At 36.5% G+C, this 24,281-nt stretch overlaps 1 protein-coding gene across 1 annotated transcript; it reads left to right on the top strand.

Annotated features, from left to right (window-relative positions):
* Positions 1–4,113: 4,113 nt before the first annotated feature.
* LOC121429273 (monocarboxylate transporter 5-like) lies at positions 4,114–23,162 on the top strand. Its single transcript, XM_041626264.1, has 3 exons — positions 4,114–4,257; positions 16,772–17,713; positions 21,943–23,162. Exons 1-3 carry the CDS (start codon positions 4,203–4,205, stop codon positions 22,098–22,100), a joined length of 1,155 nt encoding a protein of 384 aa, XP_041482198.1. The 5' UTR covers positions 4,114–4,202; the 3' UTR covers positions 22,101–23,162.
* The last annotated feature ends 1,119 nt before the right edge of the window (positions 23,163–24,281 follow it).

Here is a 24,281-nt window from a genome sequence, read left to right on the forward strand (position 1 = left end):
CATGCGTGACCAAAAAGATTTCTTTTTCTCTGTGTGCAAAATTACCCCCTAAACAAGTTTTTCGCGGGCTTTATTTACACAATTTAGCCCCTAAACAAGTTGTCGCCAGATTATGACCTCGGACTCATTACTGAATTCGCACCAAAATTACCTTGGGGAAAGACATATCCTAAACGAGTTTAGCTAGTCTTTTTTTAAAAAAACTTTGGAAAAAAACCAAACCCTAAATAAATTTGACCTCGAGATTGACCATTGGCCAGTCTTTCAAAGCCACCATTTTTCTTGAAAATCTGTGTTTTTGATACCCTTAACGAGTGCACGCGCGGCCTGCGTCCAAAACTGAAAAATTACCACTTTAAACGTTTTTTGGGGGGGATCACGCATGTGTACAGCAATATATTTGACCCCCCCCGGAGAAATTTAATTCAACAACAAATGTTGGCATCAGAAAATTCGTAGCATCACTGGAATGAATAATAGAGCTATATTCCTAGCTTCATGGCTGTGAAATGTGCCCTGTCGATCGAGCTAATCTTATTATCAACCATTTTATCTGGTATTTGTAGTCAGCTACCTCCGGTTGACTTCTCTACCCTACACACTTTCTTACCTGCACCACAACCACCCCGTAGAGTCAGGGGAAGCCTAGCATCCAAATCCTGTCATCATGATGATGTCCCGGATGATGTACCTGTCAGACTCATTACTGAATTCGCTCAAAAAATTAGCCGAACCATTGGCCATGATCTTCAATAGTAGTCTAGAGTCTGGCATCTTCTCTGATTGTTGGAAGAACTCTGACATTGTCCCAATTCGCAAGATTATTCCCTGCAACTCTATTGATCTTTTAAGACCCATTTCTCTTACCCCTGCCTATTCTAAGGTTTTTGAGTCATTTCTAACCAAGTGGTTATATCAGGATATCTGCAATAAGATCGATAAGCAACCTCCCACTCTCTGATAAGCTTGATTGACTCAATCCTCAAAGGCAAAACCTGGTGGGTGTTTCATAAAGCTGTTCGTAAGTTAAGAGCGACTTTAAGAACGACTGGTGATCCTTTCTTACGCGCGTAACCATCGCTAATGAATATGCCGTTACCACAATAAAGGATCACCAGTCGTTCTTAAAGTCGCTCTTAACTTACGAACAGCTTTATGAAACGGCCCCCTGGTCAGGTTGCCACTCTATGAACTATCGATTACGTTAAGGCTTTTGAACATATTAATCACAATGTACTAATTGCGAAATTGATTGACCTTGGCACTAATCCGAACATTATCGTATTGCTATCTCACTAATACTAGATCTCGAAGCGTTTGGGTTGGGTCTATTCGTAGTAATTTAGCACGAACTACCCGTGGCGTTCCGCAAGGGCCAAAGCTCGGACCCATTCTCTTTTGGGGGTTATGATCAATGATGTTGCTATGTTTACTCCCCTTAGATGGAAATGCGTGGGTGATTTGAGTGTTGCTGAAATCAGATACAAATCACAACCCTCTACCTTACAGGAATTTCTTTGATTAAGCAAATGACCCCCATACCATATAAATGTAAAATAATGCTGTATCCTTTTTAAAGTTCAAGTCCACCGCAACAAAACGTCCATTTAAATAAAAAGAGAAAAAATCCAACGAGAAAAACATTGACAATTTCTTCAAGATCAGATGAAAAATAAGAAATTTATGCCATTTTAAAATTTCGCTTATTATTTACTAAAAAGTGATATGCACAATTCAGTGACATGCAAATGAGACAGTCGATGATGTGCACTCATTATTTCCTTTGGTCTTTATTGTTTGACTTATACAATATTTCATTTGTTTACATATTTGACAATAAGGACAAACTTGTCTGAACCATGTAGTATTAAACAATGCTAATTCCACAGGCTCAGGTATGAATTAATCGTTGTTTGACTTGACAAAGAGGAGAAAATTAGAATATTTCACATTTCCTACAACAAAAGAAAAGAAAGAAATATATAGTGAGTGGATGACGTCATCATGCAGTCTCCTAATTTGCATACCGACCAGGATGTGTATTTAACTCTTCTGTGAAATCATGCAAAACTTTAAAATATAACTTTTTTATTTTAAAACCGATTTTGATGAAATTTTAGTGTTAGGCTTGTTGGATTTTTCTCTATTTATTAAAATCATTTGGTTAGGATGAACTTGTCCGTTAAGGAAACCTACTCCCATGCCGGAGACCAGCATTGGAGATGATGTTCCTTCAATCTTCTATTGTTCTCTTTCTCTCACTCTCCTCTCCTCTCTTGGAATTCTCTGCCACCCCCTCCTTGCTTCTGGTGATAATAATGACAATGTTACAATATTTGTCAGTTTCCAGGGAGTCTCTACGAATTCAAACACATGACCAACAATTTTTCAATTCGTCAGAAAATTTTAAACATGTTCGAAATTTCCTCGCGAATTTGAGTACTCGCAGCTGTTAGTTCAGTATATCATTGTCAATATCTTCATTTTACTGAAATATGAAAGTCTTCGACAAATCGTAGCCGTTTCGTAACGATCTTAATATATTGTTTAAATGTTCAATCTAAACTAAATCTCAACCATAGGTTAAGTTTTTGAAAATCATCACAACTTAGGATGTGTATGGGCCTAGGTCATGAAACATGATCATTGTTATCAAGTTTTACTAAACATCCTGCAAGAGTTTTATGTCACATGAGCAAGATCAAAGGTCATTTAGGGTCAATGAACTTAGACAATGTTGGGGGAATCAACATCAAAATCTTAACCGAAGGTTAAGTTTCTGAAATGTCATCATAACTAAAAAAGTATCTGAGCCTAGTTCATAAAACTTGGACATACATGTAAGAGTAATCACGTACAAGTGAACATCCTGCTTGAGTTTTAAGTCACATGAACATGGTAAAAGGTCATTTAGGCTCAACGAACTTTGGCAATGTTATGGGTATTTGTTGATTTCCATCGTAACTTTGAAAGTTTATGGATCTTGCTCATGGAACTTGGACATAAGAGTACTGAACATCCTCTGTGAGTTTCAAATCACACGCCCAAGTTCAAAGAACATTCAGGGTCAATGAACTGAGATTATATTGGGGGTATTTGTTGAATTGCCATCATGACTTTGAAAGTATATAGATCTAGTTAATGAAACTTGGATATAAGAGCAATCAAGTATCAGCAAACATCCTGTTCAAGTTTCAGGTCACATGATCGAGGTCATTTAGGGTCAACAAACTTTGGCCAGACATGTTGGAGGTACTTGCTGAATTGCCATCATACATGTAACTTTGAAAGTTTACAGATCTAGTTCATGAAACTTAGACATTAGAGTAATCTAGTATCATTGAACATCCTGCTCGAGATTCAGGTCACATTGCCAATGTCAAAAGTTTATTATCATAATATGAACTGTGTTTTTTTAATAATATAGTTGTTTTTGAAAGTCAGCACTGCTGCTCTGTTGAATGGCGTAATGCATGCGAGACTGCCAGAGGCGCTCCACTTGTTAAAAATACCATCTGCGTCCATTTTTTTGAGGGGTGCTATAAATCCACTTCTTACAAGGTCACGGATAGGATGGTAAAAAGGCTTGAAAACGCATTAGTTGTTATTACCCTGAAATAATATAAAACGTTTTGTCATAGAAATCTAACATTATCTCTATTATTTAGAAATGGCGATGAAGTGTTACGCAAACATCTATTTCATTTTTTTTTGTTCGCAAAGAAACCTACACTGTAAAAACTGTGGTGTTAAAACTAACACCAATTGATGTTAATAGAGGACCACACACTGAGGTGTTAAAATTGAACATAAACCCAAAGAGATTGCACATAACACCAAAGAGTGTAAGTGTAACAACCTAAGGTGTTGTAATAACACCTATAGGTGTAAAACTAACACCACCAATTTAACACCGGTGTAAAATAACTGGTGTGGTCCTCTATGTACACCGGTTAAGGCCACAGTTTTTGCTGTGTATGTAATATCTAAAGTAAGTGCTAAACTCACTATCATTTACATATAGTATCACGCCAAGGCGTAAGTCAAACTACAGTAATAAATACTATAGGCCTAAATAATTTAACTGTATATGTTTGCCCTATATAGGTCCTTTCTCAATATACGTTTATTGTAAAGGAGAATGCAGATGTCGTCATTTCCTGCTGATTTGTGGTGCTATACTTGCTTCTGGTGGAGTGCTTATGTCATCTACTATTTCTAACAATGCTCAACTTGCTTTCTACCTCACATTATCTGGTACGTATTGATAGTTCAACAAAATATTCAAAAAAATGATATATTTCGACATTTTCCCTTTACTTTCATTTCGTTTTCTCGTTTTTTTTCTCTTTTCTTTGTCGTGATAATTTTTGAGGGTCCATACCCCCCAACCACCCCCATATGTACGCGAGTGACATCAGTATATCATTATAAATTTCATTTGAAGTATGGGGTAGGCCTTGTAAGAACTACCCCGCCCCCCCCCCCCGGGTCTTCTCTGGAGGTGCCAGGATAGGACACCCCCCCCCCCTCTTAAAGGATGCATTCATTACTTACTTTACTTTATTCAAATCTAACAGTGCTTGTAGGACTGGTCCTGTTCATCGTTCCAAGGGAATAAACTGTATATGCTTCACACTATCAATTTCATTTAGTTGCATGTGGCAAGAGAGATGCACAGTTTACAAATAATGAATGTTTATGAGTGCAATGGACAGAATACTTCATGAGGTGAAAGATAAAATGATCCATTCAACGAGGCGTAGCCGAGTTGAATGGATCATTATTTCATCTTTCACCTCATGAAGTATTCTGTCCATTGCACTCATAAACATTCATTATTTGGTTTATATGACACCTAAAAATGATTTATTGTTTTCCATATGAAATTCATGAATTTCGATGCAAAACATTGTTGATTGTTACGTCATTACAGCATGCGCACTGCTGGTGCATGAGCTCGCACCTGGCTCGCACGGTTGATGACGTCATTGCAAAATGGGCTGAATGAACGATATCAAACAACCAATCAAATCACAAGGATCTATCTAGGTGTCATATAATACTCAAAGTTGTACGTAATATCATTCCAGTTATTATCAAGCCAATTCTTGAAAGAATTTACAGAAGGCGCTGAAACCAATTTCTGGTAGACTAGCTCTTCCAAGAACTTATTCAATGGTTTGTAATCAAAGTTATGGCCATATTTAAAAAGTCTTTGGAATTATAAAACTAATAAAATGACCTGGTGCAGGATCATTCAGCCCATTTTATAATGACGTCATCAACTCTACAATTTTGGATCCATTCATCGCGATTTTGTCCATTGCACGCATATGGGCAGCCAAAAGGGCAAAAATTAATCTCAAAATGAAACTCTCAGAAGTAAATGTAGTACAGTATCTCAGAAATACATGTAGTCTCTCAGAAAAAAAATGCCGTTTCTTAGAAATAAATTAACTGCCTCAGAAATAAAAGTAATATTCAGAAATATTACATTCAGAAATGAATACATTACTTCGGACGATTATTACATAAGTAAAAATAAAAGTATTCAACAATAAAAAACAATTGAGAAAACAAAGACAACTCAGCGATAAATCATGTCAATCATAGATAAAGGACTTTTAAAGAAATATAATACTCATTCAGAAAGTCCAGAAATATAGATAACTGCAGAAATAAAAACAACCACAGAAATAAAGGTAACCACAGAATCATAAGTTTACGCGGAATTAAAACCATTCTTGGAAATAAACACAATCACAGATTTGTATGTTTTTGCAGGAATATATGTTATCAGAATAAATGATTTTTTAGTGTACACTGACGAAATTTCTAAAAACCAAATTTTAAACCCTCCATGAAGATTCTAAGAATTAGTGGTTTCAAACTTTATAAAGGAAAAATAAATGTCTTTGGATGTAGGTCGATAAGGGGAATAATATTCCTCAAGCAAATCAATTACATTAATTTGGAGATGAAGTGTAAGAAATAAATGAATTGGGTACTGATTATTCTTTCAATACAAATTACACGGAAGATATGCATTGTAAGCAGGCATACCCACGTAGCCAGTGACGAAATTAAAAACAAAAATGCGCGTATCAGGAAAAAAAATGTTAAAAGTAAAAAAAATTGAAATAATTTTTTGATAAATTGGGATAGATTCGGACATAATATGCAGAACGAAATATCATATTTCACTATTCTCTATATCATCTTCTTTCCTTATATTCTCCCTCTTTTTTTCCTTTGATATTGGATTTTTTTTTTTGGGGGGGGGCGGTCCATGGCCCCAACCCCACCCCCCATCTGTACGGCACTGTACACAGCAAACTAAAAAGACCTTTAGTTTGATGGAGTGGTGAACATGGTGAAAGAGACTTAATTAACATTCGTGGGCAGAATACATGCATGGCTGGGATTGAAATATGTCTTGTCTTTCGTTGTCGTTCTAAAGATTTGTTGTTAAAATGTCATAAAGAAATACCGGAATAATTGATGATAAAAACACAACGTAATAATAATAATACAGTTCTTAATACGCATAACACCTACTAGTACAGGTCTCTATGCGTGAGGAAAGCAAGAAATGTGGTTGGAATTGTAAATTTTAAAACAAGACATCAAATAATTATACATAACATCAAAGAATAATAAACATGGATTGAACCTACATCATGTACATGTGACTAAGTTAAATATTCTTAAAAGGGTGGGGTTTTTGTATTGTACTTTGAATTTCTGAAGCTGGATAATATTTCGTAATGTCGGTGGTAAAGAATTCCATTGTGCTTGTGCAGCTTTCTGGAAAGCCTGATCCCCATATGATTTGGTCTTGACAGTAATCTCAGAGAGATAATTTTGAGAGCCAGAACGGAGCTTACACTTGGGTTCATGAATTTGGACAATTTCTTGAAGATTAGAAGGGGCAATACCATGAATACATTTGAATGTTTATATGAGAAGTTTATATTTGGTCTTTGATCGAATGGGTAGCCAATGAAGGTCAGATAAGAGTGATGCGTTCAAACTTTCCTTTTCGAGTTATAAATCTTTTAGCAGAATGTTAGATATGCTGTAATTTATCGAGAAGTGATTCCTGTATTCCGAATAGTAAACTATTATCATTATCTAAGTAACTTCAGATGAAGGCATGTACTAATTTTTCTGCTGTTTTCCTATCAAGATATTTTCTAATTTCCCAATTTTATGTAAACCAATTGCAGCAGCCCTACAAATATTGTTAACATGGGACTTCATTCCTAATTTATTCTCGACAATTACCCCTAGGTCTCGTACCTTGGAGGCTGAATCATAGAACCAGCAACATTCAGAGTTGAAACACTATCTGAGTTTCTGTGACGAGATCTCAGTTTTCTCAGAATTCAACTGCAAACTATTCCTAATTGACTATTTCATAATTCCATCTAAACACGACTCTATCTTAGGGATAATAAATGAACTACGGTCCTTATCTGAGAACATCGTTTATAACTGGGTGTCATCTGCATATACAATTCTATCCATACCATACTTCTCAATTATTGAATCTGGAAAGTGACCATTTCTGAATGATAGGTTGATGATTCTAGCAATCACAGGAGACAATTTGTCCACACATTTCTTCAGAAGCCATGTCGGTAGATGGTCCAGCTCACAGGAGGTAGATGGGGAATCTAAAATCAATTTCTTCACTGCTTCTAAAGTAACACAGTCAAACTCTATCATACAAGGGTGCTTTCCTGGCGTCACATCAGTGCCTGGGGTAGGTGTACTTACAGGTGCTGACGCAAAAGAAGACGTGTTCCGGATCATATCCAACTCGCACTTGTTGTTGTCAATTTGTCAGAGAGGAACTGTTAGAAATGATCTGCAAGTTAGCGCCTGTTCATACCCTCGTTTGATGGAAGGGTTTTGCTTGAAGATGGTGAGGAGAATCTACAAACTTTAGTTGACGTGCACTACAGCCTTCAAAAGAAAGTCTGTAATATTCTTTCTTTGCTTGTTCAAGCCTGTTCTTATAAAGAATACGCTGCTTTCTGGAGATTTGTCGATATACCTCAAGTTTAGATAAATTCCACAAGCGTTCCCATCTTCGCAGATCCTGTTTGGCAATACGGAGGGAAATTATTATACTATGGAGCATGGGGACGGGCTCGAAGTTCTCATTTAGTCTCTGGTGCATGGACATCCATTAGATGAGGACATTGAGATAGAAGATGGAGTGACGCAGAGTGTTGACGAACGAATATCCGGGCGAATATCAGATCGAAAAGCATCAAGGTCCATGTCTCGACATTTGCGAAATTTGACCTTGTGTTTGATCAGGTTTACTCAAGTTCAACCAACATTCAACTACGGCATGGTCTGAGGGCAAAGAATTCGATGTCTTAACCTCATCAACAAAGATATCCAGAGCTCGTGTCAAGATAAGATCAAATGTGTGTCCGGCCTCGTGCGTAGGACCTGCCACCAATTGACTGAAGTTAGCCAAAGAAATGATGTCATTAAATGCCACATCATTTTGTTAAAAGTTAAACTCTCCGCACAGCATGACAAAACTGGGATTTAGAGCAATGTCTTCCAGGAGAAGGAAAAATTCATTGTAGAATAGAGGAATAGTCGAGCGCTTATCTGAAGTCATTTGTTACCTGTAGACTACTACAAAACGAACAGGTAAGCAGTTGTTGGAACTAATAATCAAGTCCATGTACTCGAATGACACAAATAATTTGGCTTTGCACAATCTGACATCAAATGACTTCCAAAGGCAGATGCATATTCTCCCTCCTCTCCTGTTCAGTCGTGGCACATGGTGCAGCTTATAGTCTGGAAGTATACTTTATAAATCTGCCAAAATGTGGTGACTTCGATAATCCACTGTCAGCCAGGTCTCTGTAAAAGCAAAGATGTCATTACTTCTATCAATTATTAGATCACAAAGAACATGAGTTTTCTCATTAAGCAATCGAGCATTTTGGAAGGCAAAAGTACACATACATTGCCTAGTGAAGATCCAAATGATGATAGCAATGAAGGCTCAGGCAGGTCTGATATCAGTGACGATGAAGTCAAAGAAGACTCCGATGATAGTTAAGAAGGCTCCAGCTCCAGAGAGAGGCTCTCAGAAGTGATATAAACTGGTTAGCTGTTACCAGCAAGATTTCGGTCCCCAAGCTTTTTGGAATGCTGAACATCTGCTCTGGGAATGACAAATGGCGCCTCTGATTCCTTCCACCCTTGTGGCCACGTCTAGTTTTAGCTTTTCTATGATTCTTTCCCTCACACAATATCTAGATGATACGCAACATGCAAAGCTGTGCACTCGTGTACGCTCTTTGAACAGGCAAGGAAGGATCTAGACTGGTTGACGTAGAAGAATTTTCAACGCCAGTTGCTCCTGGGTTCATGTGAACATCTCCACACGGTGCAAGTTTAAGTTAAAGTTGGAATGTACACACATCATTCCTGTAGTAAGCTATTCTTCTTCCACGAAAGCCCTTGTGTGGGTGTTCTTTGTTCTTCAAGTCATGACAGTAGATTCAAGATTCAAGAAAATGATGAGTATGAGTGAAGTTGATGATCATTGTAAGAAGATCCAGTAATGAGTTACGTAGACCTGTATTGTTGCTGAAATGTTATTATTTCATGCTGACAGTTGGAAGTAATTCATCAACGCGTTTCGTCTCCCAGATCTGATGGTAGCACACATAACGGTATGAAAATTTTCATAAAGTTATTCCTTCCCACTATCCATACCATAGGCGGATCCAGGGGGCCAAGGGGCCCGCCCGCCCCGCCCTCTATTGGCAGAGCAAAAAAAAGTAGAAAAAGGGAAAAAAGAGAAAGAAGGGGAAATAAAGGAGGAAAAAAGAATAACGAAATAAGAGGAGGGAGATGAGTGAGTAAAATAAGGTCAGGGGAAGACTTGGAATATGATTTGAAAATATACATCTCATGTCACTTTATTAGATTTTCGCTCGCGCTCGCATAGCCTGTTCGATTAGATACATATCTCGCTCGATATATATGAAGCTTAAAATATCACGTATTGAAGTTTAATATAGGTTTTCCTGTCCAATTTCATCAGAGTTGCAATTAAATTAATGAAAGGACGTTCAAATTCGAAATATTTCGTCCACCCTCTGCACACATAGTTCATTTTCATTCATTTAGTATTCAATTTCGTTCTATATCATTCCTTTGAATTTTGTAGAAATTCAATTTAGAGAGAAATTCGTTCAAATTAATGGCCCTAAGGTGTCATTTAATTTCGCGACGACGAGCTGATCGTCTAATTTCGCCTAAAACACCAATTTCAATTTCATTTATCGGCACACATAATTGCACTTTAAACTTCCAAATTCAGATAACATGTTTCTGTATTCAGTTTTTTTCAAACTTTACCCTTTCTATTTTTTGCGGATCTTTTCAGTTAGAAACATTTTATTCCATTATGTTTGATAAAGACGTAATTCATGTAACACTTAAAGGCTATGGTTGCAAACGCTTATTCTTTTAGTGATTGATGAGTTGGTGCAGGGGCGGATCCAGGATTTCCCCAAAGGGGCACATTTTCTAGAGGAATATGACGAGCAAAAAAAGAAGGTTTTTAACAAAAGAATAAGGGTAATTGTGCCTCTCAAAGGGGGGGCACGAGTTGCCTGTGCCCCCCCTGGATCCGCCATTGAGTGGGTGGATGACCTAGTATGCCAATGGTAGGTATTTTTTCTTCATCATCTTGTTCTTTTTTATATCACATAATTGTATATAATTTAAATCGTTTTGGGGAAGGGATGGGTATCATGGTATTGACTACAGTCTATAGTTATGAAAGTGCGAGTTGTTGTTACGATGATGATCTGTCAGATGTAAAATTCAGTAAAATTTTTAACATCCAATTTAGGAGTAAAACCCATTTCGATAATTGTACAAAAGAAGTAAAAAAAAAAACAACAACGAAAAACAATGTCCATATCCCGTAAGTGATTGCATATTAATGATTTTGAATTCCTAAACGTTCGCAAGGAAGGTACCGGTGCGAATTTGAAAACACTACTCAGCTATTTTAATTTGATCGTTCTTTATAAATGTTTAAATGAGATAACTATGAAATAGCGTGCCATTAGAATTAAATTAAATTAAGTATTTGGCTATTTAAATGCTGATCTCATAGGTCATTCAAATTAGTTGCAAATTGAATTATTACATCATTAAATCGGTTGAAATTTTGACGAAATTGGACGGGAAAACCTATAATACAAAATAAATTTCAGCTCGGACATCAAGCTTTTATTATTTTGTTTTACAAATTGATTTTTAGTGCTCTGTAAAATGTCCGTTTTATAGTGTGAATATCATTTGCAGGTTTTTGCGCTGTGCGTTCGCATTATTTGAATCGCTAAGTAGGCCTACATATTGTCTTTGTTTATTCCATAAGATTTTATATGAGATTCTTTATATATTCTATAAAAAGCTACTTAAAATCCCCCTTCTATAACAATTTATTAAAAATTTCGTCTCGCGATTTTCGCTCGCCTTAATATTAAAAGTATATCAACTCATAAATCCTATTCATATACTTAAAATATCCAGTTTTCAAGCCTCAAATGTCAATTTCTCTCACTCATTTGGCTTATTCCATTAACAGATACGATAATAAAATTTTCATGAATTCATGTAATAACTAAATTGTCCCCGTTTTCAAAAAGGAATATTGATAATAAGTTTCATATCGCGCTTAGAAAGAGGAAAATAGTCCTGATTTTCATATGACAAATGTCCTCAGGCCTAGAATGTCCAGGTCCTAGGTCAAAATAATAATAAAAATATTAGCTCGCGCTTCGCACTCGCATCATTTAAGTACTATCCACATACGCTTCACAGTTAAATTCACCCTTTTCATACTGGAATATCAAATATTTTTCGCTCGCGCTTTACGCTCGCATTATTGATTTTCATGGTAAAAAAATGATATGTATTAAAAATGCCCCGATTCTGTCTAACTCTAGCATGTTTATTGAGATACGCAGCTTGATCTTTATTCAAAACGTGCTGAAATTATCCAGTTTGCACTCGCATTATTAATATAGGAACTTCCTTTTCACTATTTACAAAAGATGAACTGCAAACCGTCCTTAACAACTTCCTTTTCGATCAAACCAGAACCCACATTACAAATTTCTGCTCGTGCTTCTCGCTTGAAGTAATTATCGAGTTACAAACGCATCTTGTTCAGCTTCACAAACATTGCCCAGAATATTCAATTTTCAGGGCAAACTACATGAAATTCCAAAAAATATTCAGCTCGCGCTTCGCGCTCACACTAATCATATAAGGCTCATGAGATTATTACATTTTTATGTTGTTTTAAAAGAATATAGCTAAGAAATTACTGTTAGGACATCGGCGTTCCCCCCCCCCCCATTTTTCACGACCTAGAAAATGGGGAGAAAAGAAAAGGAATAAGTGTGAAATACATAGGCCTATAATTTTTTAAGTGTTATGTCAAAATCTATCACAAACTTTGATTTTTTTAAATTAAAATGTCAAAAAATTTTCTCGCTCGCAACCTATTAATTTTACATGATATGCCGTATCAAGCCCCCTTAATTTTTTGGGCTCATTACGCCACTGAGACATCCCCTTCGATGAAACAAACAAAATTCAACTGAGCAGACGATCGGGAAACATATGGGTGAAATTCGGCACCTCTCCTCTATTGGCGGGAGCTGGATCCGCCCCTGCATACCTTTTTGATAGGAAATTACATGAGGATTTAAAAAATTGGCATTGAAATTGAGACAGGGTGAACTGCTCACATCCTATATGAGTGAAGAGGTCCATTTTACGACCCCCATAATTTACTTAATTTCACACAAATTATTTGTTTTTCTATTTGCCAACTTCATTAATTACTTAACCATCTAAATGTATGTATTGCTTTTGAAATTCCCTTTCAGACGACATTAACATTTTTAACGTATTCGTTCATTTTCATGAAAGTCATTTTTATATTCAGCTAATGTAAATTTTTGATATCTAAAACTGATAATGTTTATAATTTTTTACTCTGAATTTCTAACAAATAATTATTAACTTATGATTCTATGATGTGCAGATAGGTGTATATTACATCAGTCATATTTAGCTGTAAAATAAGACCAAAGTCAGTGGTCTAGTCCCATGAAAACCAAGGTTATGCATGTCTAGGAACATTCATGTACATCCTCAACTACCCTCGTATTTTTTTGGCTCGTATTATATACCAAAACAAAAAATACTTAACTACTATTCCATCCGACAAGTGGAGTTTACTCATCTTATTATTATGTCCAATATTCTATTTTAATTTATTGTATTTAACAGAAATATTAGTACATGCCTTCATCTTAAGTCACTTAGATAATAATAATAGTTTACTATTCGGAATACCGGAATCGCTTCTCGATAAATTACAACATATCCAAAATTCTGCTGCAAGACTTATAACTCGAAAAGGAAAATTTGAACACATCTCCCCTATCTTATCTGACCTTCATTGGCTACCCATTCGATCAAGGATCAAATATAAACTTCTCATATTAACATTCAAATGTATTCATGGTATTGCCCCTGCTTATCTTCAAGAACTTGTCCAGATTCATAAACCTAAGCGTAATCTCCGTTCTGGCTCACAAAATCTTCTCTCTGAAATTACTGTCAAGACCAAATCATATGGGGATCGGGCTTTCCAGAAAGCTGCACCAGCACAATGGAATTCTCTTCCATCGACATTAAGAAATATTACCCAGCTTGAGAAATTCAAAGTTCAATTAAAAACCCACATTTTTCAGAATGTTAGATTTAGTCACTTGCACATAGAGACCTGTAGGTGTTATGCGTATTTAAGAAATGTACTATTATTATTATTATTATTTACACTTGCGAATGAGTCCCATTTTTTAAATGTTTAATATACTCTCTTAGGGGATCCACGCTCTACAAGCAATGCTTTTTAGTGGATCCCCTCATTTCCATATCAGATTCTGTTAAAACTATTTTTACAAATGTTTTGGAACTTGCAATTGATTTATAATCATTGTTATCATATTTCATTTGTATTTGTTTATATTTATAATGTATGTTTGATTTGTATTTGCTTAAAATGTTGATAATGGAAATGGAAATGAAACTTGAAATTGAAAAAAAAAGTAAAGATTAAACTCAGTAAAGACTCCAATTTCATGAAAGCCATCAGGCCGAAAATCAGTCATAATAAATATGTTGCTCTGCGAGAAATATTCGGCGTGTTTAATACAAGATTTTTTAGTTTTCTTAACAAATTATTTCGCTAATTACAATTACCGTTATTTTTTAAATATTAAATGGCAGTGTGGGCTATTATACTAGTCACATCAAGTTTTAAAATGAGACCAAAACTTAATCTCTAGCCAGCACTATGCCAAAGTCATTAAAGGTGTGGTCCAGGCCGAAAATATTTATAGCTTCATACACAGAGTAGAACTCACTGAGCAAAACGCTGAAAATTTCATCAAAATCGGATAACAAATAATAAAGTTATTGAAGTTTAATAAAGTTTAGCAATATTGTGTGAAAACAGTCCTCATGAATATTCATTAGGCGAGCTGATGATGTCACATCTCCACTTTCCGTTTTCTTATGTTATTACATAAAATCATGTTTTTTTTTCATCATTTCATACTTGTGTGAATAAAATGTCTCCCTTATAATGAAATAAGTTGCAGCAATAAATATCTAATGCACCAAATCAGTCGTCAATCCAATTTTTCTAGTTCTTGGAGGAAAAAAATTGGAATAAACCTAATTTCATATCATAAAATTCAAAAGAACTAGTGGAGACGTGATATCATCAGCCCACCTAATGAATATTCATATTACCGTTTTACAAAATATTACTAAACTTTAAAAATCGATAACTCTGCTATTTCTTGTCCGATTTTGACGAAATATTCGGCATTTTGCTCAGTGAATTCTACACTATGTATTAATTGCTGATGTGGTTTACGGTACACCATGTGGAGTGTTATAGAAACAGTGGATAGAAGAAGAGAAGAAGTGGATAGGCGAGAAAGTGGAGATTTGAGAGTAGAGTATTCTTTCTTGAAAATAGTCCTGAAAAGGACTGTAAACCAGAAGGAATGTTGAGTGAGAACAGCTTGAGTAGTAGAGCTGATGAGGAGATGCTGGCTTGACTCATCATCTCTACTCGCCGACTCAAGCCAGCATCTCCTCATCAGCTCTACTACTCCAGCTGTTCTCACTCAACATTCCTTCTGGTTAACAGTCCTTTTCAGGACTATTTTCAAGAAAGAATACTCTACTCTCGAATCTCCACTTTCTCGCCTATCCACTTCTTCTCTTCTTCTATCCACTGTTTCTATAACACTCCACATGGTGTACCATAAACCACATCAGCAATTGTACATGCCACCATGCAAACCTTCAAACAACATCTGACTATGTATTAAATTAAGTTATAAATACTTTCAGCCTGGACCATCGCTTTAATACAAGATTTTTTAGTTTTCTTTACAAATTATTTCGCTAATTACAGTTACTTTTATTTTTCAGTGGTGGGCTATTGTACTAGTCACATAAAGTTTTAAAATGAGACCAAAACTAAATCTCTAGTTGGCAGTATGCCAAAGTCATTAAAGTTTAGCATGATTTTGAAACGTCCTTCCCCTTTCATTCTATATATCAATCGTGGTGTCACAAATTTCTTCACAATATCTCTTCATTCAACCGAGTAAAAATTGAAAGATAGTGTAAACATATTTTGTCGGGCGACTTCAAAACACATGGCCATGTTAATGTGTCTACGTATGTTAAACATGTTAAACAATTAAAGGGAGTATCACTCCGGGCTTCCAACAAGCTGGCGACTAGTTTTCGAATCCAGATTTAGCTAGTTTTAATCCCCGCCGCTGCTGAGTTGTCTCCGCGATGTCGCGAAGTTCTCAGAGACGTCGCAGAAACCAGGAAACAAGGACAGACTGAAGATGGTGATGGACAGTATTTGTAGAGCGCCATTTGTCATTAAAAAATTCAAAGGCGCGAACTACCCAATATGTCACATAATATTTACAAATTTACTGGAAAAGATGGGTCTTTAGTTCAGATTTGAGGGTTTCAGTGTTGTTTTATAATAATCACCAGTTGGATTTGCAAATAATTCTCAAAGGCGAAGAGCACGTAATGGAGAAGGGTATACTAAGGTCCTTCCTCATCAATGGGGACGTTTGACGTCTCAGAGTCAGAGACCGTAGACAATGGTAGAGTCGCGGAGACATCCCCAACAAAAAAGTTTATTTGGTCTAACCATGGAGACGTATCTACGGCATTTCAGAGACGTCTGTGCGACGTATCAAGACAAATTGATAAGCATTTTCCATGATAGTCGCGGGAATTTTACATGCTGTGAGACCGAAGAAATTGATGTTAGAGACATCTCCGCGACTACAGACTGTGGGACGTCACAGAGGCACCTCTTTTGGTGGAATAATTCGGGCCTTCAGGATGCAAGAGTGGGATCAATATTCTTTATTTTGTTTTGCATGATATCATTACTGAAAAAATGCATTCATTTTGTTAAGAAATGAGGGAACATGGTCTGCTACGCAAATGTGTACTACAAACTGTAAAATTATGCGTTACTAGTATTTATGAGTCTGAGTAGGTCCTCATGAGTATGACTACGAAAAAAAATATTTCATGCGATTTCCTCTTTTCATATTTTCAGGTGTCGGTAACAACATTCTCCGTTCCGCAATTGTTCTCACACTCGCCTCACAAACTAGAAATGATTTCAAAATTTTCTACGGTATTGGCAAATCTGGTTACGGTTTGGGAATGGCCATAGTGCCTATCATCACCAACTATCTCATGGAAATATATGGTTGGCGAGGATCACTAATGCTTTTTGGAGGGTTCATGTCTCATCTCATACCATTCGCGATGTTAGCAGATACTAGTTTAGAGAGGAAGGAAGATAAACATTCCATAGATCAAAAAGATACCAGAACTATTCACTCGACGCAAACTAAAAACTGCCAGATTTCTCGATCTGATGAGCCTCGAGACGAATGCTATCTATCTAGAAGTGATGTGGGAGGTACCAAAGATAAAGAACTACAATCTTCATCGGACTCTGAGATCAATGATAAGCAAGTGCTCACGCGATGTCATGCTCTTTTGGAAAAGAATGTACATGCTATTAAAGAATCTGTCTTTTACCAAGACCCCTGGCTAACTGTCTTAGTTGTTACTTTGGGTCTATTCGGGGTAATAGATGGTGCATGGCATGCATTTTTGATTCCCCGCGCCATGGGTAGAGGTATACCAACTTCAAAGGCACTTATCCTTGCATACTCCGCAGGAGCCGGTTGTTTTATTGGCCGTTGTATTAGTGGTGCTCTCCCTAATACCAAGCACTTTGGTCAGCTTGAATGGTTTATTTCTTTGCTATTGTTAAATTGCTCATCTATTCTTGTCGACGTCCTCGTCTTAAATTTTAACCTCATGATAGTGACATCTTTTATTACAGCAATGTGTATTGCTGAACTTAGTATTTTGAAAGTCACCCTATGTCAAGAAAGATGTCCGCCTGATGCCTTTTCTGTTGCCCTAGCAATTGGTGAAATCATCTTAGGAACATCGCAGCTGTTAGGCACATCAATCGCAGGTATGTAACGATCGAGTAGGGTTTAAAGTAAAGTGGTGAATACCTCATATCGACCTACCACCTTTACACCCAGTTACCATCCTCATCCCCTTACACCCCCCCCCCCCTTCACACAATTATAGCTTTACGCCAAAATGTTTTGTGATGAGCGCTATGTAATGATGTTAATTGTTATTATTTCTGTAGGAAACAACGAACGTAGAGGGCGTCAACAATTTGCAGTGCAGAACTTTGGGATCGTTGGACATAGTGTCACAGTGGATTTAGAATTGCATTTACTTGTGTGTATCTTAAGATGATACAGATTAAGAGAGAGGTGACCCTGAGATAGAGAGAGTAAGAATGTGCTTCTTGTGCCGTTGGTGGTGAATTGTGAATGATAGAGAAAGGTGATTAAATGAGATCAGTGATGAAATTGAGGATTAATTTTCTAATGTGAAAGAGGCCCTAATAGGCCAGAGGTCATTGAAATGTCTGTGAGTAGATTTGCTGAAAGAGGTTTAATTTCTTAGTGTGAATGGGTCTAGTCTATAGAGTCTTTAATGCAAGAGTTTATTGAGCTGCATGCCTTATTTTATTCAGCCCAGGATAGGTTTTTGTGTTAAGGAATTTTCAGGTGCAAATATGCAAATTAACTTTGGACACGTTCCTTGTAGTGGACATGTAGAAAGGTACACTTGGGGCAGACACACCCAGCCAGTTAGAGAAGGAGGACATGCCAAGCCTGGGCATGGTTCCTCAGGAGATTTCGTTCAATTAATGTGATATTTTCTGGTTTAGTCTTCTAATTCTCCAAGTTTGAGAACAGAAGAAGAACGTGTTTTGACAGGGTATATCATCGATTCTATATACAGGTAGTTAGTTCAGCACTACCGCGGTGAGTTGACTTAGGAGCTTTTGTACATTTTGAAAGTAACAGAAATTACAATGTGAAAGAAACAATACTGATATCTTAAAAGGATACTCGAATATAGTGAATTGTTAATTCTTTATGACCTGTTTATAAAATATTTGAGTAAATCCTTTTAATAGAGTCGTTTGATTTTTAGCGTTATTGTTTGAACTTTTAGAAAACTCATTTATGTCAGCATTTCAAGACGATTGTATATTTATAGGGAGTCATTGGACTTTAAATAGAATATGGAAGGATGTCATAGATTCTGAATTATTTAGTCAATAAGTTTCTTTAGTGCTTTAATTATGAATAACTATTCATAGAATCTAAACCATATACTAGAGAGTGTTTTGGCCGTAATTCAATTTTAGATGGCATGTAGTGTGGGGCAGGATGCACCCCTAGTCTTGAGGACTCCGTGATGATGTCTTTAAAATAATGACAAATAATTCTTCATCATGGAGTCTTGAATCCCCGCCCATATACCCTTAAGAGAACCAAATAAATACAGATGGATTCCCCTTGGAAATCCATCTTTTTTATTAAAAATCACGTAATTGGTCGTGATTTTATTTAACTCTACACCATCCTACACCTAATTTTTGATTTAAAAAAAATGGATTTCCAAGGGGAATCCATCTGTATTTATTTGGTTCTCTTAAGGGTATATGGGCGGGGATTCAAGACTCCATGATGAAGAAGTATATGTCAATTTTTTTAAAGACATCATCATGGAGTCCTCAAGACTAATGCACCCCCGTCCCATCCTTAACTCCGACGTATGCGACTCGGACACCAATCATGCCAATGGAGTGCTGTTTAGCAAGATCTGCGACAGCGGGACTTTGGAACTTTGTCGTTAAAGCATTGATTCTTCCTCGGAGTATGAACTATTCATCAAAGATGGTGACGTATGGAATAGTTTGGAGACATTGAACCTGTTTGGATTTTGAGAACAATAATAGGCGCATATTTTCTGTTGATTATTGTAGAGATGGTTCAGAATGATGTGTTTAATAACGTTAAAGGTATTCGGATATTAAGTTATGTGTTAGTATTAGATTAGGAGTATATTTAGAGAGGTCATGATCAGATCAATACAGGATCTGTTTTGTGCAGAGCCTTAGTGGCAGTTATACGGTTATGCAGTGTGGTAATTGTTGGAAGAATATTGTCATTTGAGCCTTAGTGGCAGTTACGGTTTTGTAGCGTGGAAATTGAAGAACATTGTTAATTGGAGAGAGATAGAGCAGATTGCTTTAGAAATAAAGTATCTGATTTAAAGGCATGGCTGATGTGAGTATTGTGTTTATTTGGTTGTTCCCATGTGACACATAGGATATGGGCAGAATGGTAGTGGCAGTCTGAAATAATTGCACTTTCAATCACATGATCTGCTATTTGTATTCATTTATGATCATGCTGTTCTGCTTGACTGAATGCCTGTCATGTTGATTTACTTTTTGGTGAACTTTGAGAAAATCCCTGATTGCCTAGTCGAGTTCCCACTTTGGAAACATTATCTATTAACAGTCCTGCATTTAATTCTAAATAAATATTACCTCAAATTTACACTGCAGCTTTCATTGTACCAATAAATTTCTGTTGTGTTAGCCTGCCATATATATACAAATATATATTATAAAGAAATGAAAGAAGAGAACAAAGGTAGGCGTAGCTTAAATCAAGGTTTCCCAGAGCTATCTACCCTTTGGAAAAAGGGCCCCCAGCTTTGAACGCCGGTGCCTTAACCACTAGACCACAGAGACGGGTTAGTGGCAAGGGCGATCCCGATCCGATTGACCAACAAATTGTCGACACTATACCAATTATAATTTCCTTTGTCGGGTGAAGGTGGGTTTTGAACAATGACAAGCCGCCATGCCTCAGCTGGATCAAAGCTATTGCTTTTGATACATTACCGGCGTTCAAAGCTGGGGGCCCGGGTTCGATTCCCGGCAGAGACATTTTTCGGCATCACCAATTTTTCCAAAGGATAAATAGCTCTGGGAAACATCGATTTAAGCTACACCTACCTTTGTTCTCTTCATCCATTTCTTTACAATATTTAAGTTTTAACAAGTTGCCAAAGCTGTTGTACATGTATAACTTTACACATTTGTATACTTTCTCCCATACGTGTACTGTATCAAAAGCAATAGCTTTGATCCAGCTGAGGCATATACACATATATATATGTATATATATATATATATATGTGTGTGTGTGTGTGTGTGTGTGTGTGAGTGGGTGGGTGCGTGTGTGTGTGAGGGTGCGTGTGTGTGTGTGTGTGTGGAGGTGCCGTGGCCGAGTGGTGTAAGGCGCCTGGCTATACATGGAAAGTCCGGGATTTGATCCCCGGCCGCGGAACCTATGCCCGTGAGCAAGGTATTCAATCTACAATGCTCTTTTATCCTGCTTTCAAATAAATGGAAATGCTATAATATGCATTATTGGTAACTAGGTGTAAAAAAAAAAGTGTGTGTATGTGTGAGGGTGTGTATTTGATTAGGTTAAGGTTAGTTTTTTGAAATGTCGATATCACTTAGAGTAATCAAGTGATCTTGCATGAGTTTCAGGTCACATGATCAAGGTCAAGGGTCACTTAGGGCCAATGAAGTTTAGGGTAACAAGATTGAAATCTTAACCAATGTTAAGAAATAATTGTTGACCTAGTTCATGAAGTTCGACATAAAGATAATCAAGTATCACTGATTGTCTTGCATGAGTTTTCACATGATTAAGGTCAAAGGTCATTTAGGGCTGATGAACTTCGACCATGTTAGGGTATTATTGAAATGTAATCATTACTTTGGATCTGTTTCATGCAATCCCGGCATAAGGGTACTTAAGTATCACTGGTCGTCTGCTTGAGTTTCAGGTCACATGACCAAGGTCAAAGGTGACTTAGGGTCAACGAACTTTGACCATGTTTGGGTATATTTTCAAAGTGTCATCGTTACTTTAAAAGTTTATGGATTTATTGAATGAAACTTGGAAATAAGGGTCATCACGTACCACTATTATAATAATTTTGCACGAGTGTCAGGTAAAATGTTCAAGGTCAGAAGTTATTTAGAGTCAATGAACTAAGTGTGAATCGTGTTTTTGTGAATAATTATTCATCCTACTCATAGTTTTTAGAGTAATCACTGCTGCTATATTGAATCGCATAATGCAGGGGCGCTATTTAATTACACGAGTTATTCTATTTGCGATATCATTTGTCAAAAGTTGTAAAACGATGTAAGTAACTTGATATCAATAGTTATGATAAAGTTTAAACAATCATATTTTCTTTTATTTTCTTCTCTTCACTGTGGTATCTTTACAGGATATCTTGCTTATGCATTTGCTGACTTCAACGCATCTTTTATCTACCTGTTGGTTGTCGAAACATGCATATTCATTGTGATGGTCATTTTAAGATGCACGAAGCAGCGGACTGAGAATACAGCAAAAGAAAGGCAATTGAGTTCGGCTGGGCAATAACTGTATTTCTCTCCTCCTTCATGATTTTTCCTTTATTTGTTTCGTATCTGTCTCCATGAAATACGTGAGTGCTACTCTGTATTACATTTAAATAGCTTATTAATTCTTTGATTCATATTGTGATTATTATTGACCAATTAAAGATTAAAAAACAGATTTCGTAAAATTTGAATGTGGATTCCGTGTGATAAATTTGTATTTGATTTATCTTCATATTTGGGGCGGATATCTGATGCCTATCTACAGGGCGGCCGTTGACGCCAATGAGTTCACATTATTCGCCAGATTGTATTTATTGAAAAGTGTATAGAAATAGAATAGTTGACCACAGAACCATATTTGGTATTATAGAACACCATGTACATGAATATCTATTGAAATTATAAATGTTTTCAGTAGAAGCTGAATATGAAGTTATGCCTCAAAGCCAACGCGCACCTTACGACTGGTCTGCGACATGATTTTGGAATACAACGTAAAATTTTGATGCGAATATTGAGACACAGAACGTCGTAAAGGTCTAAGTCATCGTACAAATACTTATATTCAAATCTGTGACTATATGCTTTCATTCTTATCAAAATAACATCATCGGAATGACACCATGACAATCGTACGATTTGCTACGATTTAAAATTAATTTGGCCTTAATACTCCGAAATAAAGCTTTCCATCATCCAAAATTGTTATATTGCTATTCTTAGAGTTAAACTAAACCTCAAATAAAAAATACCTTTCTTTCCCCATTTCAAAATTTGATTTGTTACAAAATCTGATCCTGGACCAGTCGTCAAGTGTACATGTGTCGGAATGCAATAGAACTTGCAATGTGTGGTAGGATGTGTCTGTGTGTGTGTTTGGGTGTACAGCCTTCAAGGTAGAAGATTTGTTTCTTGGAATGCAAGATTATAGTTGTATTTTTTTTTTCAATCATTATTTTTATCATGCATGTATATCATCTTAATTTTGAGCACGGGGGCAGAGCGAACGCGCTAGAAATTTTGCGCTTTAGAATTCGAAATCGATCACTTTTAGCATTTTGAAAAAAGTGTTTCTTGAAAAGTGTGTGTGTGAGGAATTATTGTACAGGCCACTCCTCCCCCCCCCCCCCCCCCCCGATTTACGCCAGAGCCCCGATTCATAACCACCGCCACGTTAACTATCGCCCTCATGGCCTCATCGTCAACCACCACTAACACAATCCATTTTATTTTTCCTTCCAAGATATGGGGCCCGTTTCATAAAGACTTAAAGCAAAAGGGATGCTCCGGGCTGAAAATATATATATCTAAACAAATAGAGCAAAATTCACAAAGCAGAATGTTGAAAATCTGATTAAAATCGGGTAGCAAATAATGAAGTTATTGAATGTTAAAGATTCGCATTATTCCGGTGAAACGGTTCCAGGCATTGTTACGATACTGCAACAAATAACAGTAAATATTGAGTATTATATTTTAATTTCCTTTTCTTTTATTACAGGAAATTGGTTATACATTAACAATCATAAATAAATATTGATCTTACGTCTCTTGAGATTGCGATAATAATCTAAAGTAAAATCCAGTATTTAATCCAAGTTGGCTGGGAAGATTCCTTATTAAAGTTCACAATGATGGCGATGATGAAACTGATGTTGAAGCACGATGAATAACAAGAGTCACTGTAACGAGTTGAAATGTCCGCGAAGACGATGTTGATGATGATTAACAATCAATTTCAGCAATCCATGGGTTGAAAAGCGTTCATTTACACAGGTTGATGATCTCGATGAGAACTGATAATTTCTCTCTCAAAATAACTGCAAACAGTTCATTGATGGCGTGCAAATAATTCCACAGAAGATAAGTATTCCAGGTGGAAATAAACTCGGCTCTGATATAAAGTCTGGCGTGAAACTTTGAGTTGTGATCTGATCTGTGGTCTGATGTGATCTGCAGCTTATATACAAATTTCAATTATTCTAGAAGTTTCTAGTATTCACTATATCAAGAACATTCTCCTTTCTGGAGCAATCCAATTTGAAAACATTCTTGAATGACCTCATTGAAATCAACATGTCAATAGCATAGCTAATCCTATTGACTTTTTTCCACTGTGGACAGGCTCTATTTTTAGTATTCTCTATTGTTTGTAAATTCTATTTAAAAATATAACTCCTTGGCCTTTTAATAGGCGAGA

This window comes from Lytechinus variegatus, chromosome 15 (assembly GCF_018143015.1).
Source record: "Lytechinus variegatus isolate NC3 chromosome 15, Lvar_3.0, whole genome shotgun sequence".
NCBI lineage: Eukaryota > Metazoa > Echinodermata > Echinoidea > Temnopleuroida > Toxopneustidae > Lytechinus > Lytechinus variegatus.

Bases quoted from the DNA above. Each gene is read 5' to 3' on its own strand.
- LOC121429273 (XM_041626264.1), top strand. From the start codon at position 4,203: ATGTCATCTACTATTTCTAACAATGCTCAACTTGCTTTCTACCTCACA. The intron at 4,258-16,771 runs GTACGTATTGAT...TCATATTTTCAG, and splicing joins TTTCTACCTCACATTATCTG to GTGTCGGTAACAACATTCTC. The intron at 17,714-21,942 runs GTATGTAACGAT...GTATCTTTACAG, and splicing joins GTTAGGCACATCAATCGCAG to GATATCTTGCTTATGCATTT.